The sequence below is a fragment of the Sciurus vulgaris genome (genome assembly GCF_902686455.1).
Source record: "Sciurus vulgaris genome assembly, chromosome: 8".
Classification (NCBI taxonomy): Eukaryota; Metazoa; Chordata; class Mammalia; order Rodentia; family Sciuridae; genus Sciurus; species Sciurus vulgaris.
In genome coordinates, this window is record NC_136468.1 from 5,226,483 (window position 1) to 5,244,466 (window position 17,984).

Below are 17,984 nucleotides of genomic sequence, written 5' to 3' on the forward strand. Positions count from 1 at the left end.
TTCATGGATTGTTATACCTTTTCTTTAAAAATTACTAAAACTGAAATAGGAAAGGGTTTTCAATTAAAATGCATGTAGGGATGATGTGTGAATTGTTTTTTGCATCTTTTAACAGGCAAGTCTGAGGTTGGCTGATAGAACTCGTCCTTTTCTGGAAGGAAAATGCTTTCAGAACTCGGGGTGCCTGCCAAGAGGGCAAACTCAGAGAAAGGAGTCACAGTAGGGACCTCTGCATTGCAGGACTCTGGAGTCAGTGGGCACAGGAGAAAGTAGTCACGGTAGGGACCTCTGCATTGCAGGGCTCTGGAGTCAGTGGGCACAGGAGACCGTATAGGTAAGTGTCAAGATGTTTTTAAAAATGGATGTTAATCTGGATATGTAAAGGGGTTCTTTTGTTTATTTGTTTATTTGTTGTTGTTGTATTTTAATTCTAGAGAGGCAAATCTTCCCTGAACTCTTTGGGATGCACCTTCCTTTCTGATACATTTGGTGAGTTGGAAAAAACTTCTTTGGAACCTTGATTGATTGATTGATTTCAGTGCTGGAAATTGAACCCAGAGCTTCTCACATGCTAGACAAATGCTCTACCACTGAGCTACATCTCCATCCAAAGCGCCATCTTTGAGACTTGTGTTACGTTTAAAATCGCATCTCAAATATGTGCTGTGTGACAGAAAGATCACCATTGTTCTGCTAACCAGCATCTAGTCTCTGTGGAGCTCTCTTGTAACTGGTGTCGAGCTCTGTTGGTCCTCCATGGAGGACAGTTTCTGACTTCTTTGTTTAGTATTCACATTTAATATATTAATAATTTATTTTTCAAGGCTCAAGCTCAAATGTGTAGAAGTGTCTGCAGCTATTTTTCTATAACTAATCTCAGTACTTCTCTTTCCAGTCCTGTTCACCTGATGGCAGAATTCTTAGTCTACTAAATTCCAGGCAAATCTAATCCTTGCATGGTTTTATAGTTTTTCTTGATCGATACTAACCTTAATCAAATTAATTTTTTATGGTGCTGGGGATCAAACTACATCAATTCTTTTTAAAAAAAATTTTTTTTATACTTTAAAAAAACTTATATGTGGTGCTGAGGATATAACCCAGTGCCTCACATGTGCTCGGCAAACTCTCTGCCACTGAGCCCCAACACCAGCCCCAAACTACATCAATGCTCAATCTTCACCTTCTCTTCTTGTTCACCCATCTTGTTTATCCATGGGCTGAACATTGGTGTCCTATGGTCTGGGCCTATTTTGTCTTTCTTTTGCCTCTGCTTCAGTTTATAATCCTGTCTCCTCCCATGACCTTGAAATGCCCTCAATGTTCAGAGGCTATACCCTCAAGTACCTGGCACATATTTCTTGGGGCCAAGGAAATACGGCTGTTCTCTGAGGCTGCTAAGGTGCCACAGAACATTCTGCCAGCTACCTTTTTCTCCATTCCCCAGTCTTCACAGATCTTCTCTACTATTCTGCCATCCTGTTGGCACCAGGAGCTTCCCAGGGCTCTGGATTGGAAGCAAACTTGCCTCTGTTCTCAGACCCGCTGGCTTTCCTGGAGAGCCTGTGGCTCTTCCCTGTTGTTCCTTCTGCTCACCAGAAGGTGAGCAGGCTCCCTCTCAGATCTCCTACCACCAACTCTCATTCCCTGCCTGACCTTCTTCCTCCCACTTCCCAGTCAAAAAAGAGGGGTTTAGCCTGTGTGCTTGTGGTGATGGGGTTGGGGGGCAGCATTTGATGTTTTGGGGAAAGAGATGGCTCAGCTACTTCTGGAATCTCTGTGCTGAACCTGTCAACTGCTGATTTTGGCACTTTAACGAGGACAGCTTTCCCTTAGGTAGTGGCAGGCTCTTAACTAGGTAACCAAGAATAAGGGGGGATTTTCAATAAGTCCCAGTGGGAAAGAGCTCATCAAGTATTACTCAACAGTGTCCCTTCTCTCACACTTATGGTGTCCATAAAGACTGAAGCAGAAAAGGAGTGGTATGGGGACCTAAGGTGCCGATAGTGTCAGTCCAGCCCAGGCTGATGACACAGGCAGGACATGGTGGCGTTCTCACACCTCGGGGTTCGCCTTTCCTGCCACTCAGATGCCTCAGCTTTGGAGCACTCGGGGTTTCCTCCTCTTGTGCACCAGGGGGTCCTTGGACTGGCAAGTCTGGAAAGTGCACCCCCTCATAAGGACTCTGGAAGGGCTCATTTAGGTGGGTGCAGACCTACATAGAGACAGGACGGCTGCCGCAGCAACTCTCCCTGGTGTTTTGTTTGGTTTTGAATCGTACTTCTCTCCAGGGTTTGGATTGGATGCTTTTCCTTTTCTCCTGGACTCCAGCGTGTGTGTGGCTGAAGCTGCAACCGGGCTCCCTACCAGCTCGGTGGGCCCGCTTCTTGCTACTCACCAGACTCTACCACCACCACAGGCTCCCAGCTCCTCCTTTTCACAAGACTGTGAAGGGTTCATTTTTGCTCCCTGCTTACCCTCCCACAGTCTCATCCTTTGCTCTCTGCTCAGCAGATCACTCCAGGCGCCTTGTGAGGCTGAGAGGGATCTGGGAGAAGAGCAGATCCCCAGCAGCAGCAAGTTCTGTAGGAAACGTGCTCTAGAAACCACCATTTCAGAAATTCAGCTGCTGCAACACATCTTGGAAAAGGAATATGCAGCCAAACTCAAAGCCAAGGTCTTTGGAGAATTGAAATCTCGCATGCTAGGAGACTTTGATCCTATAACCTCAGAAGCAGATCTGGATCCAGTCAAATTGAGGTCAAGTTCTGGTCAGCTTCTCCACAGTCAGCAGAAGAAAAAAGCAACTTGATATTTGAGTCATGTTTGGACACTGAAGATGATATTAAAATCTAGGTGTAGTAAAGATATAGTTGATAGGCTTTGTTGCTTTCCAAGATTTAAGATGCACACCAACCCCAGTAGGGAAAGGTAAGGACACCTGAGTGTCCGCATTTTTTTTTTTTTGGTATTAGGATTTGAACTCAGGGGTACTTAACCACTGAGCCACGTCCCCAGCCCTTATTAGTTTTTATTCTGAGACAGGATATTGCTAAGTTGCTTAGGGCCTCAATAAGTTGCTGAGGCTGGTCTTCAATTTATGACCCTCCTGCCTCAGCCTCCTGAGTAGCTGGGATTACAGGCCTGTATCACCATGCCCAGCACATGTCTGCATTTCTAACTTGCTCCTAAGTAATGCTGAGCTGTTGAGTCACTGATTACACATTAAGTAGCAAGATCTTAGAAGGCAGGCTGCATGTGAGACAGGAGATGGCTCAACTTTTGCCTAGCAGGCACAAGGCCCAGGGTTTCGATCCCCAGCACAGAGGGAAGGGAAAGAAGAGAAGGAAAGGACCCATCAAAAAGTACAAACATGGGGCTAGGGATATAGCTCAGTTGGTAGAGTGCTTGCCTTGCATGTACAAAGCCCTGGGTTCAAAAAAAAAGAAAACATGTTGAGCTTCTAATGCTGCACCTGGGTCCATTCCCGAGTCCTTTCTGCTAGCTGCCCACAGAAACACCTCTGCTGTCATGTGGCATTTCCTTCCCTTCTGGAACAATTCATGTTCTTATAATACAAGAAGGATAAACCAACTCTTGGGAGTTCGTGGCATTTAAGAGCTGACCAGCCAGTCTAGGGATACATGGGAGGCAGGACAAATCAGGAGGCCTCAGTAGCACAAGCTTTGGGCCCTCCCCAGGATGTTCCACAAGACACCAGAATTCTCTGTCTCTACAAGTTTCGAGTTTGGGTCAGGTGTTTTATCTTTGAGCGCTAACGTAAGCCGATTAAATTTGTGTCTACCATAGCCTTCTTTACCCTTTGTAAGGTATCCCTTGATGTTAATTTTTTTGGGAGAGGGGGTCTGGGGATTGAACCCGGGGTGCTTTACCACTAAGCTATATCCTCACCCCTTTTTATTTTTTATTTTGAGACAGGGTCTCCCTAAGTTGCCCAGTCTGGCCTCCAACTTGCAGTCCTCCTGCTTCAACGTCGTGAATTGCTGGGATTACAGGTGTGCACCAGTGCGGTTGGCTCTTGATGTTAATTTTAATTTGCTTTTACATATATATAACTGTGTATTTCTGTGTGTGAGAGTGTCTGTCTGTGCCTAGGAAAAAAAGAGGTGGTCGTGAAATGTCAAAATGTAACTTCCCATAAATAGATTATTAAAAAGTTTCTGTTATATCACACTTAGGACATTTAAAATACACTACATTATATGTTTTAGCCTACATGTGATTTGGATTTACAACTAAAATGTTCTCTGCGAGAAAGAGCGATCTTTATATCTTCACAAAATAAGCTTGGCTTTTATTTGATTTAAAAAACACTAATTGCAGAATTTCAAAGGACTGTATTTAGATAGACTTTCTCCATAATCATAGGGCTATGTCTCTGAATATATCCACAATAGAGAAATTTAGGATTCGGGCAATCAAATGATAAGTAAGAGACTGGGTTTCCTTCTTTTACTTACTTAAATGTTGGTTAATTAATTTTTCTAAAGCTCAATCATGTCTTTGGCAACAGCAATAGTCAAGTTTCTTTCTCATAAATTTGATGATTAAATAAAATTTACATAAAGTACTTTCGAATTGTTTTGAAAAGTTAACTGTATTATTACTATTCTTATGGAACTTGAGACTTTCTGAGGATCATAGAGAATTTGAGGGCAGGAAATAAATTTGAAAGCACTTATAGTCACTAAAATATAATGATGAAGACAAAAAACAGTAAAAATATATCAATGATGTCTTGTATTTCTCAAATTAGTGATAATGAGTACAGTTCTAACATCTCCATTTATCATCTTTTGCACACTAAAAACTTTTCAGGATTTTTACTTCTTCCATGTTTCAAAAGAATGCTTCGAATTTTGTTTGGCTTTGTGTCAGCTAATCTGCATGCTATAAGACGTTTGCTTTCTGAGTCTGACTCCCTCCAAGTGTCCAAAGCTTTGTTGTTTGATTTTAAGAGACTGCTATTTCTCCTCTCCTAGATTCTGCTCCTGGATTCTATTTTTTTTTTTTTACTGAGAGGTAGATGACTTGGAGGGCTGAAGTGGAAAAGGCTTTGGGTAACAGTGCTGACCCCACACAGCTCCCCTGGACCCTTTTAGTGCCCAGGAGCATCCAACCCAAGCCTGGAGGTCGCTGTCCTTGCACAACCTGAGCACAACACTGGGCATGTGTATGCTTTATTGTTTTTAATATCTTCTGTTATCTATGCCAGGAGGAACGTTTCAAAAAATTTTTTAGTTGTCATTGGACCTTTATTTTATCTATTTTTATGTGGTGCTAAGAATGGAACCCACGGCCTTGCACATGCTAGACAGATGTTCTACCACTGAGCTACACCCTAGCCTCAGTTCTTTTTAAAAACAACTTAAATTTCTGCCTGCCATCAATTTCCTGCCTTGCTTTAAAATATGTATAAAATATATATTACATGTAAATATGATACATAAATATATTTTTATAATATTATATGTATATTAAATATGCATATAGTAAAAAAATGTCATTCCCTTCTTTTTTCCAATAACCACAATAGGAATGACTGACCACTCCTGTAAGCTGGATATTTTCAGAGTAGCAAAGTGACATCTAGACAAATTCACATATATTAGAATATCATTCAGAGACTACCCACATGGTCGAGAAGGGATTATTAACCCCCTGCCTTTTTTTTGCATCCCCAAAGCTCAGGTACTCAATTTTAAAATCTTATTAGAATTGAATCCTGCTCTTATTATAGAAAGGAACAGAATCTGATGGAGAGAAACAGGAAATGAAAAAGTCAAGACTTGAAAAGGAAGTCAGTGGAAAAACTTTTATGTTCTTTCATATTTTTATCTAAAGAAACTGACTCCAAACGTACCAAGCATGGAGGAAATAAGTAAGGCAAGCACTGATTTTTGGGGGGTGATCCGGCCTTCCTTGGCAATTCCCATTTTATTGAAGATGTTGCTACTTGTACATTTGAAGGACTTTTTTCTTTGGGTGAGACAGGTAGTCCTTGGCCTTCTTAGAGTCAGGATGGGAGGCCTGCTGATACAGGGGACTTCTCTTGGCCACCACAATCTCATCTACAGTCACAAGCTGCAGTACTGCCTCAGCTGCTGCTTGCAGTCCTTGGGTTTTGGCCATTAGGGTGTCCCATACCCCTTCCTGGGCCACATTTATTATCCCTTCAGTTCCCACTCCAATGAGGAAGTTCCCAGCCTGGTGAAGTGCACTCATTTCTGCCATCACCTGCGAAACACCTAAGCCTGCATTTTCTGCCAAGGTGTTTGGAATTGACCTCAGGGCTTGGGCAAACGCTAGGAAGGCCGGGCCATTTGGCCCATCCAGTTTGCTTCCTTTATCGGAGAGCATTCTCGCCAGGGCCATCTCCACGGCACCAGCTCCTGGAAGCAGTCTGGGGTCTTGACACAGCTGGAAATAGGCATCGATGCCATGGTGGACAGCCTGCTCCGCACCCCGCAGCCCCTCAGCTGTGGCACCCCTGAGGACCAGAGTGAGGGCGGGGGTGCCCACGGATTCCCACTCAAAGAGCACAGCCGCAGTGTCTCCCAGCTCCTGCCTGTAGACCCGACGGCATCTCCCGGGCTCCAGGGGAGGAAGCAGATGAGTTAGCAGGGGGGTGCCCAACACCTCACTCAGATAAGCCACCTCCTTCCGGGACTTGGCTTGAATCACCATGATGCCATGCTTGTCAGCCAGGGTGAGGGCTTTCTTATCGATGTCCCCCCATACCACTGCCACATTAATATCCCCAACTGCCAGCTGGGCTACTTGCTTTTCTAGTAATTGATCACTTTCTGTCATAAATTTAGTTAGGTCATTGGGGTTAGAGAGATGGGCAGTGGCTGGTGCATTTGGGTTGGCAGGACCAAAGGGGCAAACAAACAGAGCCACCCTGGCCCCCGTCAGCACTACAGTCATTTGACCCCGAGTTTCTCCAGAAATTGCTAGCCCCGGGAGGAGGTGGGAATCCCTCAGGGTCCCTCCACGCAATGTGCACACTCCTACACGCTCAGGCTTGAAACTGCCATCTGGCTCCTTGCTAGCCCAGCAGGCTTGGGCCACCAGCTTGGTCAGGTAGTTCGTGTGGGACAGGGAGTGAGTATTCATCACAGAGTGGAGGGCCCAGGAGGGATTCTCCAAAGGCCCCAGAGACCGGACGGCCAGGGAGGGCAATGTGGCCAGGACTTCCTTCCTGGCAGCTGCATAGGCCTCCCGCAGCTGGGTGCGAGGCAGCCCAGCCCGCAGGAGGCGCTCGGCCTGCTCCAGCAGGGCTTCGATCAGGAGGACCACGAAGGCCGTGCCGTCCCCACTGACCTCTGCCTGTGTTTGGGCTGCGTCCCGGACCAGCCTGGCTGCTGGGTGCTCCAGCCGCAGGGCCCTGAGGATGGCGGCAGCGTGGCCTGTGCATACCGTTGCCCCGCTGTCAGTCACCAGGAACTTCTGCCGGCCAAGGGGGCCGTAGCAGGGCCGCACCACACTGGCCAGGGTCCGGACTGCAGCCACGCCGCTCAGCAGGTTCTCTCGTCTCCGCCCTGGAGCTCTGCGGCTGTCCTCCAGGCTGGGCCTCAGCCGCTGAGGCAGCTCCAGAGCCGGAAGGACTCTGCTGCCCATGGCCTGGGATAGGGGCCCCTGGGGTATGCAGAGAGGCTCTGGAGGCAGCAGTGGTCTTCAGAGCCTCTCAGGGGGTCAGTGGAAGCAGGAGCCAAGTGCCCCTCACCTGATATCTGAGGAAGTCAACCTGGAGAGGTGCTCTGGCTCCAGCCCAAGCATGATCTGCAGAAAGCTCAGTCCTAAAATCACCCAAAGCTGATTCTGTAAAGGAGCTGGGCTCTTGGGGCCTCTGACGCGCAGTAGTTGAAATGGGATCTTTAACTGATGAAATCACAAAGTGGCAAATGGAACTAGTGGTAGGGAGTGAGGTCACAGAAGGGCGGTTGGAACTGGGAGGCCCACTGGCAGGCAAAGGCCATGCCTTGTCGTCCAGCTGTGGAGGTCCACATACCCCTGTCCCAGACTCAGAGTTTCTTTTAAGCTGGGTAACAATGAAGAGGAAATGAGACAAAAATACCTGCCCACTCTGGATTCCCAGTGAGGCTCTGGAGGCTGCCTTTTATTTGTTTTTGAAGGGGAATGAGAGGTGATGTCTGTTTTGTTGTTTTACTTTCTCTTGGAGCGCTGTGTAATACTAGTCGTGTTTTGCTGTCTGCCTGCTTTGCCTTTTTGGCTATCTTATCAGCGTGTGTCTGTTTATCAGTTTCCTTCAGGTGTCTGTGGGTCTGTTGGCTTTTCAGGTTGCATGTGGGAGGCTGCTCAGCGTGTGCACCTGTGCAGCAGCTCCCAATGCCAGTGATGTCTCTGAGCTGGCAAAAGGCAGGTCACAAAGGAGGGGAAGATGCTGACAAGTCGCGCAAATAGAAATGGCCCCAGAGGGTCAGGGTGGTAGAAAACCAACATGAACAGAGTGGTGGCCCTGAGATGGAAATGCTAACTGCCCTTCTTACCCTAGGTCCTTGGAACTTAAGTCCCTTCTGGGCTGGGGCTGTAGCTCAGTGGTGGAGTGCTCGCCTAGCATGTACCAGGCCCTGGGTTCTATCCCCAGCGCCTCAAACAAACAAACAAACAAACAAACAAACAAATGGCAAGGAGTCCCTAGGTTTCATCCCATCACTGCAAAAACAAAACCAAAAACCAAACAACCACACACACACACACACACACACACACATACACACAAAACCAAGCAACAAAAACGGGGCAGAACAATTTAGGTCCCTTCTTTTCATTCCCTCTTTCCTCCTCCTTCCTTTCCTCATACAGAATAATGATGCTTCTCTGTAATTTACCAAATATTTCTGGAGCACCCACTGTGTTCAGTGCAATGAGGAACACAAAGATAGGAACTTAGAAACTAGCTGTGAGATGGCTTGAACCTAATGGACCCAGGCTCCGATGGGGTTCGGAAGAGAAGCGCGTGGGACTGACGGACACTCTGTCCGTAGAGATTAAGGGGAAGTCTGAGCAATGCCATCCAGTTTTCATTTGGAGAAAATCCTGTTTACTTTGTTTAGTGGCAGATGTCCCTAAGAAAAACAGGACTCTGAAGCTGATGGCACTCTCCAGGAGGCCCCGATGGGATGGTGGGCATTGTTTTAACATTTCCTCAGAGGAGATGACAGCAAGAAAGAACAGGGAAAATGTCATAGTCAAAGTTAAATACAGTTAAGGTTCAAAAGGACATCATTTTGGAGGGAAAAACATTTTTCTTTGAAAAACAATTTGATTGCTTTTGTAAAGATACCATTAATTATAAAAGTTTTTAAAGAAGTACATAGAAAGTAAAGGTCACTTAGGATCCCAACCTAGAGATAACAATTTTTTTTCATGAATGTTTTTACTTTATACCTATTAAAAGCATGCATAGAACACATACATGCTATTCTATAATCCTTTTCCTTGCAACATTATCCTGGCTCAGAGAATATTTCTATAAAAATATTTTGTCTGAAGACCGTGGACAACTACTTAGATCTCCCCCATCTCCTTTCTTCTCCAGTACTTGGGATTGACCCTAGGGGCACTTTCTATTGAGCTCCATCCCCAGTCCTTTTTATTTTGAGACAGGGTCTCACTATGTTGCCCAGCCTGACCCGGAGCTTGTGGCTCTGCCTCAACCTCCTGAGTCACTGGAATTATAGGTGTGGCTGCCACATACCTGGATTGACTTCTTTTGATTTTGGATCCTCTACATCCAGGCTTCTGAAAGCCCATGACAGCACCACATAACAAAGGTTGGTAATGGGGCAAAGATGACCTGCTCATGTGTTAGAGAAATGTAAAATGTAGCCAGATGTGGTGGCACACGACTGTAATTCCAGTGACTCAGGAGGCTGAGGCAGGAGGATCTCAAGTTCAAAACCAGCTTCAGCAATGGTGAAGCACTAAGCAACTCAGTGAGACCTGGTCTCTAAATAAAATACAAAATATGGCTGGGGATGTGGCTCCGTGGTTGAGTGCCCCTGAGTTCAGTCTCTGGTACCCCCCACCTCTACACACACACACACACACACACACACACACACACACACAAAAAGTAAAATGGAACAACCAACACAAAATGTAGCAAAGTATTCATGTATACATTGTCTATAAAGATACAGTTTCTTTCTGACAGACACTTCTATAAAGGATCATTTAGCTCTCTATCATTTTCATATCTGTTTCACTTATTGTACAACCATTTACTGAGCTGCTGCTGACTAATTGGGTAGCTAAGGCAGATCACTGTCACTGTCTCCACTGAGCTTAGAGGATGGGTACAGGCAGTTAACTGGTCATTTTCGTTACCAGCAGAGGTCATGGATGGAAGTGAAGTCTTAAATGAGAACTGAAGATGGAAAAAAGAAGGAGGAATTGGTCAGATGAAAAGAGAAGCGTCCAGAATGGCATGGTGGTTTGCAGTCCATCAACTGTAGTCCTGAAGACCACAGCTAGGTGAGGAGGTAGGGTGGGGGAGGCAAGCACTTTTGGAGGGTGGAGGGGCTCTCCACCCCAGTGAGCCAGGCCAAGGAACTAGATTCCACCTGCAGGGCAGTGGTTGAGGCTCTATGCTGTTTCTAATGCAGGAGTGTACAACTTTATGTGTGATCCTGTTCTGTGGGACCACATGGTACAGAAGAGAGGGACCATCTTAGCATTGTCAGTGACTCCTAAAGATAGTTGATCTCATAAGTAGACCAAACTGTGTTTGTTGGACTGAATTTTTTGATCTTTTTCTACATAGATCACACCAACCACAGAACTACCAAATCTCAATTTTACTTTTTACTTTGTGGAGATTGTCATTATTAAATTCACTTTGGAAGGTTTTATTCATCCTTTAGGTATATAGATTAGATGTAAACAAATGTAAATAATTTTTCATGCCAAGAAGAGATTGCATATGGTTAGGCCATTGTATACATTTTTCTATCTATCAATCATCTTTCACAGTCTAGGCATTGGGGTACTTCTGGGGATGGAACCCAGGGCCTCCTGCCTGCTAGACAAGTGCTCTACCAGTAAGCTACATCTCTAGTCCTCCTAATAATATATATTTTTATCTGCTAAGATGTGTAAGCATCATTATAGGCTGCTCAGTAGTTTACTGGGCTGAATGATTTTCCTCCAAAATTCACGTCCTTCCTGGAACCTCTGAATGTGAACTTATTTAGGAATAGAGTTCTTTGTAGATGTAATTAAGATGAGGTCATACTAGTTGTGGAGGACCCTTCATCCAGTACAACTGGTGTCCTTAATGAGAAGAGGCAGACGCAGAGAATGCCACATGAAGAAATGGGGCGCACAGGGAGGAAGACCTTGAGATGAAGGAGGCAGAGACTGGAGTGCTGTGTCTTTCAGCTAAGGATCGCCAAAGGTTGTGGCACACACCAGCAGCTAAGAGGAAGGCATGGAAGGGAGTCTTCCACAGAGCCTGCTGGAGGGCACCAGCTCTGAAGATACCTAAGCTGGATTTCTGGCCTCCAGAAGTGTAAGAGAATACATTTCTATTGTCTTTAGCCACCCCAGTTTGAGGCACTTGGGGGTGGCAACCCTTAGGAATTTAATACAGTGGCTTGAGTGCCTATCCAGGAGATGAGCCTCAGGAAAGGCGTGGGACAGGAGAGCGGGGGACTTTTCTCTAATGATCATCCCTCATCTGGTCTATGACACTTGCCAGTAGAGTGTTTTCTGTGCCACCCTATTGTGAATAGACACAGACGTCAGCTGTGGTTTCCCCCACCCCGCCCTTCCCCCAAATCCCACAGATGCATGCCTTCTAAATTATGGTCTTGTACACAATGGATGTAAATATTTAATCTTTCTATTTGTGTGTTTTCCCATGATATTTTCTCGTTGCTTGATTGTTCTTTTTGTTTATCCTGTTGTACTCCTGCCAGGTTTAAAGTAGAGACCCCCAGAGGGCAAGACTCATGTCTATAAAAGATGCAGTGCACAATTACACTTATGCTTCATACTCCCATACTCAGATGAGTTTTGAAGATGATTGCTTTGTTTGTTTTCTTCTCAGTTTCTTCCTTAAGTTTTTCATCATGTGGGTATAGTACGTACATTACTGAAATCAGTAAATTTTTTTTTTTTTTTGTGATGCTGGGGATTGAAGCCAGGGCCTTATGAAAGCTAGGTAAGCCTTTAACACTGAATTACATCCCCAGCAAAGTGCAATTTTAATAGTAAAAATATGAGTGCAAAAATGAGAATATCTAGAATTTAAGTTTTCATCCTTCCATGGCTGTGAAACAAAACAAAACAAAACAAAAAAAGAAAAGAAAAAAAAAGCTACCACCAGCATAGCAATAAATCTTGATAAACTGAAGACTTAGACTTCATGGGAGACCAAGAAGAGATGGACATCAGTAGAAACCTACAGAAGAGCCGCAAGAATACTTTCACATTCACTGAAAGCAAAACAATAAAAATTGCCTTCTAAAGAAAAGCCACTCGATGACATTTTATGTCTTCAATTGGTGAGAATGGATATTCCTATGAATTTCAGTCACTGTCTCTTGTGTGCTACACTCAGAAAAGCTTCCTCGTTCTTCTCCATTGCAAATAAGTCTCACACAGCACCCACGTTTAAAAGAGTCCAATTATCTTACTTTAAAAAACTTGTATTATACAAAAATATATTTGTATTATAATTATTTCAACTATTTTAGAAAACTGTTATATAGAAATTAAAAGTCCCTTATAATGCAGTCCTTCAGAGGTGATTGTTATGAGCAGTTTAGTGAATATCTACTGTATTTTAAAAATTCACATTTAGGGTATACTTATTAGAATGTAGACATTCTAATTTTTTTAAAAAAATTGCATTTGGTCCCTCTTCCAGATGCGCATATCTTTCTGACTGTATAATTTGAGGAACCTCAGCTACATGACTCCTGGATTTTTGCCATGGGGGTCTCATAGCTGCGTAGTTTGGATACTGAGATGGAAAAACCTCTGGAAAACCTTCATTTGTGTTGGACAAGTATTCCTAGAATCCTCCATCAGCATCATGGCTTACATTTTATTTGCTCTGCCCACAGTAACTTCATGTCAAGGAGTCTGCTGTCGACCTTCTGAAAACAGATCCTGGCTCCCTTGTATGCTCAGAGGCCAGAGGAGTGGAGAACAAGCCAGGCTTGTTCATGGCATCAACCTTTATCTTCCCTGAAGTGTCACTATGCACAAACCTCTATTTCTACACTTCCAAGCACTCTACCCCATTTCTCTCTCAGTCTCCATTTCCTTTTAACTCTCCAGTAAGAGTGACTTGAAATTTGCACGAATGTATCTACATTTAAATTCTCCCAAGTATTGAAAAGTGTATCAAAGTCAATTATTTTGATGGGTAATTTTGTGCATCTGAAACTCACAGTAGAAATGACCATTCTAATTTCAGTACTGAGGACAGATGAACATTTGGATCAAGAATCCAATTTTGAAGGTGTACTCGTGCAATGTACAGAAAGAATGAAAAAGGGTGCGTTTTCATATTTGTATTTAATAATTTTCTGTAAATATACTACATAAGTTAGTTACTAATTATATATATATATATGTTGTATTTCTATATGTGACAGATACTTTAAATTTATAATTTGCATTTACCATACTTCTCCCCAGTTCCAAAGTTCATCTGACTGTAAATTTAATAAACCTGAAAAAGCTGCAAGAGTTAAACCCTGCAGGATTAAAATGTCTATCTTACTATATTCCTCATTTTGACCATTAGGGGAAAAACACCCCGAACCCATTAGAACAGGCTCTGGTAATCAAAGTGTGTATTTTTTCCCAAATAGGAAACACGGTTCAAAGTTAATATACTGCCTACTGGGAGAGCAAAGGCGGCGAACAATACTGCTGGAAAACGAGCGTATTTTTACCTTATAGTGTTGGGAAGGGGGAAGGAAATCATGATCGGAAAGCGCGCGGGGCCCAGAGCAGGTGCTTACCCGGTGCCAATTTACCCCAGTCCTTCCACAAATGGCTGACTGGTCTTAATACTCCCCCAGCCCCAGCGCGCAGCTTTCGCTCCCCTGTGGCGGTCAGCGGGGAAGGGAAAGCAGGAGAGAGCTGGGTCCGCACGGCCAGTCGGCGCGGCAGCCGGAGTGCCCCGTGCGCGGCTGTGCTCCGCGAGCAAGTGCGCGTTCCAGGCGCTCGGCCGCCGCTCGCCTCCGAGAGGCTGGGAAACCCTGGGCGAGCCTCTGCAGCGCGGCGGGAACCAGCTTATGGGTTTCTGCGGGCTCGTCGTGTCTTTCGGCGTTTTATTCCGCACAACCTTCTCGTCCTTTTTGTCTGACAGCTTTATAACCCCTCTCTGGACAGGAAAAAATGACGTTATAATCTCGCAACTATCAGTGCAGCTGGACTGCAACCAAGTTGCACCGCATTTCTTCTGCACAGCCGCCACTAGGACCGGGGACTCCGCGTGACACGGAGGTCCGGGGCGCCTGCGGGGGCGCGGGCGCCGCGTGCCGGTGCGAAGAGCCGACCCCGCTGGGCTCCGGATCCCGGATTCACGTCCGCAGTTTGGCGCCGCCCGAGCCGGGGCGCAGCGGGGCCGCAGCCGCGCGGGCCGGCGCCGCGTCAGAGCGGGCGGGGCGCGGGGGAGGGGCGTGAGGTCACGGCGGCGCGTCCGCGGGCGGCGGCGCGGCGCATGCGCGGAGCCAGCCCCGTGAGTGGCAGCGGGCGCGGGGGGCGGGCGGGGGCCGGGAGCGGGGGCGGGGGCGCGAGCGGCCGTGTGTGGGCGAGACGGCGGCGAGTTTGAGAGGTCTGTGGTGCGGGTCGCCCCGGGGGAGCCGGGCGCGGGCCTCGCGCGACGGCCACGGTGGGGTGTGTGTGTGTGGTGCACGCACACCCGCAAAACTTCCTCCTCCCCTGCCCCGAGGGCGCGCGGGCGCGAGCGAGCGTGTGCGCGCGGGCGCGAGCGAGCGGGGGGCCGGCGCTCGCGCAGCCCGGAACCCACCACAACAACTGGAGCAGCTGTCAAAACTTCGCCGCCGCGGCTGACGGGCGCACGGCCGCCGGCGGGGGAGGGGCGCCGCCCGGCGCGACCCCCGCCCCGCCCGCCCCGGCGGGGCCGCCGCCGCCCTTTCTCCGCGCGCCGCGGGGGCTGGGGGAGGGGCGCGGCGAGACCCCGCCGCCCCGCGCGGCGCCCCGCCCGCCGCCGCCCGCGCCCCACCCCGCCCCGCCCGCCGCGGCCCCCGCCCCGCACCGCCGCCCCGCCCGCCCCGCCCCGCACCGCCGCCCCCGCCGGCCCCCGCGCGCCGCGAGCGCGCTCCCGCGCCGATGTGTGTGAGTGCGTGTCCTGCTCGCTCCCCGCGGCCGCCTCTCCCGGTACCTGCTGCTGCTCCCGGGGCTGCGGGAAATGCGAGAGGCTGAGCCGGGGAGGAGGAACCCGAGCAGCAGCGGCGGCGGCGGCGGCCGCGGCGGCGGGAGGAGCCCCCCAGGAGGAGGACCGGGACCCATGTGTCTTTCCTGGTGACTAGGATGTCGTCGGAGGAGGACCGGAGCGCGGAGCAGCCGCAGCCGCCGCCACCACCCCCCGAGGAGCCCGGAGCCCCGGCCCCGAGCCCCGCAGCCGCAGACAAAAGACCTCGGGGCCGGCCTCGCAAAGATGGCGCTTCCCCTTTCCAGAGAGCCAGAAAGAAGTAAGTTGAGCGCGCGGGGCCCGGCCGGCCGCGGCGGCGCGGGGCGCGGGCTGTCAGGCGCCCGCCCCCGGCGCGGCCCGCGCCCCCGGCCCGGCGGGGGCGGCCCGGCGCCGGCGGACGCCGGGTCCCGCCGCCCGCGCCGCGCACTTTACTTTTAGTTCGGCCTCGCGCGCTGCCGCTCGGTGCCCCGCTGCGTGGGGACGGTTCTCGCAGACCCCGTGGCCTGGCCGGGCGTCGCGGACTCGGCGACGCGCACCCCGCCGGCGCCCCGGCGGGCGGCCGCAGCCTCGGAGCGGTCGGCGCCCGCGGCCCGAGCTGTCAAACGCCGCGGCCAGGTGGTCCCGTGCGGCCGGCGGAGCCGGGCGGGCCTCCTTTGTCAGCTGGCGGCTCTTGCAACTTTTCCTGGCCGAACCTGCCTCCTCTGCCTTGGCGGTGCGTTAGGGAGCCGGGGGGCTCCGTCCCGCCTCCCCCGGCGCCCGGAGCCACCCGGGAGCGCACGGCCCCAGGTGCGAGCAGCACGGGCTGCGGAAGCCCGGCCCGGTGTCTTCCCGGGGCCCGCGGCGAGGAGCGCCTCGACTCGGAGGACGCCGAGGTGGATGTTGCCGACTTGCAGCCGCAGCGCCAGCGGGGCGGGGAGGAGGTTTCGATCGCGGTTGAGCGTACCTGAGGACCGTGCACCCCCGCCGCCGAGCTGCCTAGGAGTGTGTTCCTGCAAAATGGCAATTTGCGGCACCTTGGCCTGTAAATTAAGGAACCCGTTTTATTGCCAGTGAGTCGCTCAGCTATTGTGGCTCCTCGGGGTGCTGTGGAAGAGCCCTGCTTGTCTTTCGAAGTTGTAGAATGGCGTGTGCTGCTTACTCATTCCATTGTATGATACTCTCATTGAACTGCTGGTCGTGGAAGGGTGCGCTGGGACCTGAGCAAGCCAACCGGTTCGTGGCTAGACTCTGGTTCAGATGCAGTCCTTTAGTAGTGGTCTTGTTATGTTTGGTGATTTGGAGTAAAAATAGTAGTGTTAGTTGAGCCATAGCAGGACTGGGGTTGTGGGAACCCCTTAAGTTCCTAGCCGAATTACTTTATTTATTTATTTTTAAAGTACGAAAAGGATTCGGGGCCTTCAGTTGTCTCCGCACTTTATTGCCAGCTCTTACCTAGCTGTGACAGACCTTGAGGGAAACAGGATGTATACATCTTTGTATTAGCTTCTTTGTGATACAAAGTTAGTTTATTATACCACTTGTAATATAAAATACACTTGTAATATGAAATACTATCGCTATGCCTGCGTTAACTAAAATTTGAGAAGGAGGGTGGAGTTATAGTAACTTTAGACTTCTTCCACCCTTTTCTGTATTCTTTAAAGAAACATTTTACTTCGATTGTTTCCTGTTTTTACTGTGTGAAAAGTGTTTCTTGGTCTCTTATTGAACATGAATTTAAGATTACGTTTTAGATTTGCATTTCAATTTCTCCTTTAGAAAGAAAGGGTTGACCTGTCTTTGCTGTCACCACTCTAGCCTCCCAGGCAAGCAAGCGTGTGTGTACACACATGCACAGGCTCTGACTATTGAAATGAGCTCAGTTGTATTAGTGCAGGTCCACCATGCACTGAAAGAAATGTTGATTTAGGGTATTAACCACTTTCTTATTTTAATTTTTTTTTCATGAATGAAGAAAAAGGTGACCTTTCAAGGAGTTAAACTTCTAGAGAATGATGATGTAATCTAACAATATAAAATATCAAAACTTTGGGAAATGTCTTGAATAATTCTGTCTTGGAAGAATCTTAGATTCGAAAGCTAGTACAGTAGTCTTAAAGGCTAGTGGTAACTTTGATTCCGAACTTTTAGTGAATTCTTTAAAATTAGGTGAGTTTGCAAGGGATTGGAATCTCCAGTTGTTTTAGCAACATATGAATGAAAACTAACGTGTGAAATAGAAGGCAAAGAGGTCTTTCACTGTCTCCACACCATATTAGAGTCCATGCAGAAAGGACCCTCTACTTGGTTAGTAGACACCCTGAAAGTGAAACTGATGTGTATCACATATGTAATTTAGGCTTATAATTTTGCTTAAAATAATGTGAAATTGCAAGCAGTTCGCTGAAGAAATGCAGGTATTCTTTATGGAATGTAAAAGGCAAAGGTTTTTAAGTGGGCAGTGAAACTTAGGTGGTCACTACTTAGTGGGATAAGTTACAGAAGATGACTTACGGCATTTTCCAAAGTGTATTTGTGTATTTGTCTTTGGATTAAA

The 17,984-nt window shown here is 48.0% G+C and overlaps 2 protein-coding genes across 18 annotated transcripts in view; one reads left to right on the top strand and one right to left on the bottom strand.

Annotated features, from left to right (window-relative positions):
• Window positions 1-5,538: 5,538 nt before the first annotated feature.
• CCT8L2 (chaperonin containing TCP1 subunit 8 like 2) lies at window positions 5,539-10,089 on the bottom strand. The gene has a single exon (XM_079151616.1). It carries the CDS (start codon window positions 7,642-7,644, stop codon window positions 5,974-5,976), a length of 1,671 nt encoding a protein of 556 aa, XP_079007742.1. The 5' UTR covers window positions 7,645-10,089; the 3' UTR covers window positions 5,539-5,973.
• A 4,645-nt stretch (window positions 10,090-14,734) lies between these two features.
• KMT2C (lysine methyltransferase 2C) overlaps window positions 14,735-17,984 on the top strand; it is a 266,222-nt gene continuing 262,972 nt past the window's right edge. For 13 of the 17 annotated variants that reach the window (XM_079151036.1, XM_079151033.1, XM_079151021.1 and 10 more), the window contains exon 1: window positions 15,332-15,728. In XM_079151036.1, coding sequence (XP_079007162.1) covers window positions 15,568-15,728 — 161 coding nt within the window. In that variant the 5' untranslated portion in view covers window positions 15,332-15,567. Of the gene's footprint in view, window positions 14,753-14,795; window positions 14,849-15,331; window positions 15,729-17,984 lie in introns of those variants that run through there. The other 4 variants (XM_079151028.1, XM_079151030.1, XM_079151029.1 and 1 more) reach the window with 3 other exon arrangements.

Excerpts from the sequence above, each read along its gene's own strand:
- CCT8L2 (XM_079151616.1), bottom strand. The coding sequence starts at position 7,644 with ATGGGCAGCAGAGTCCTTCCGGCTCTGGAGCTGCCTCAGCGGCTGAGG.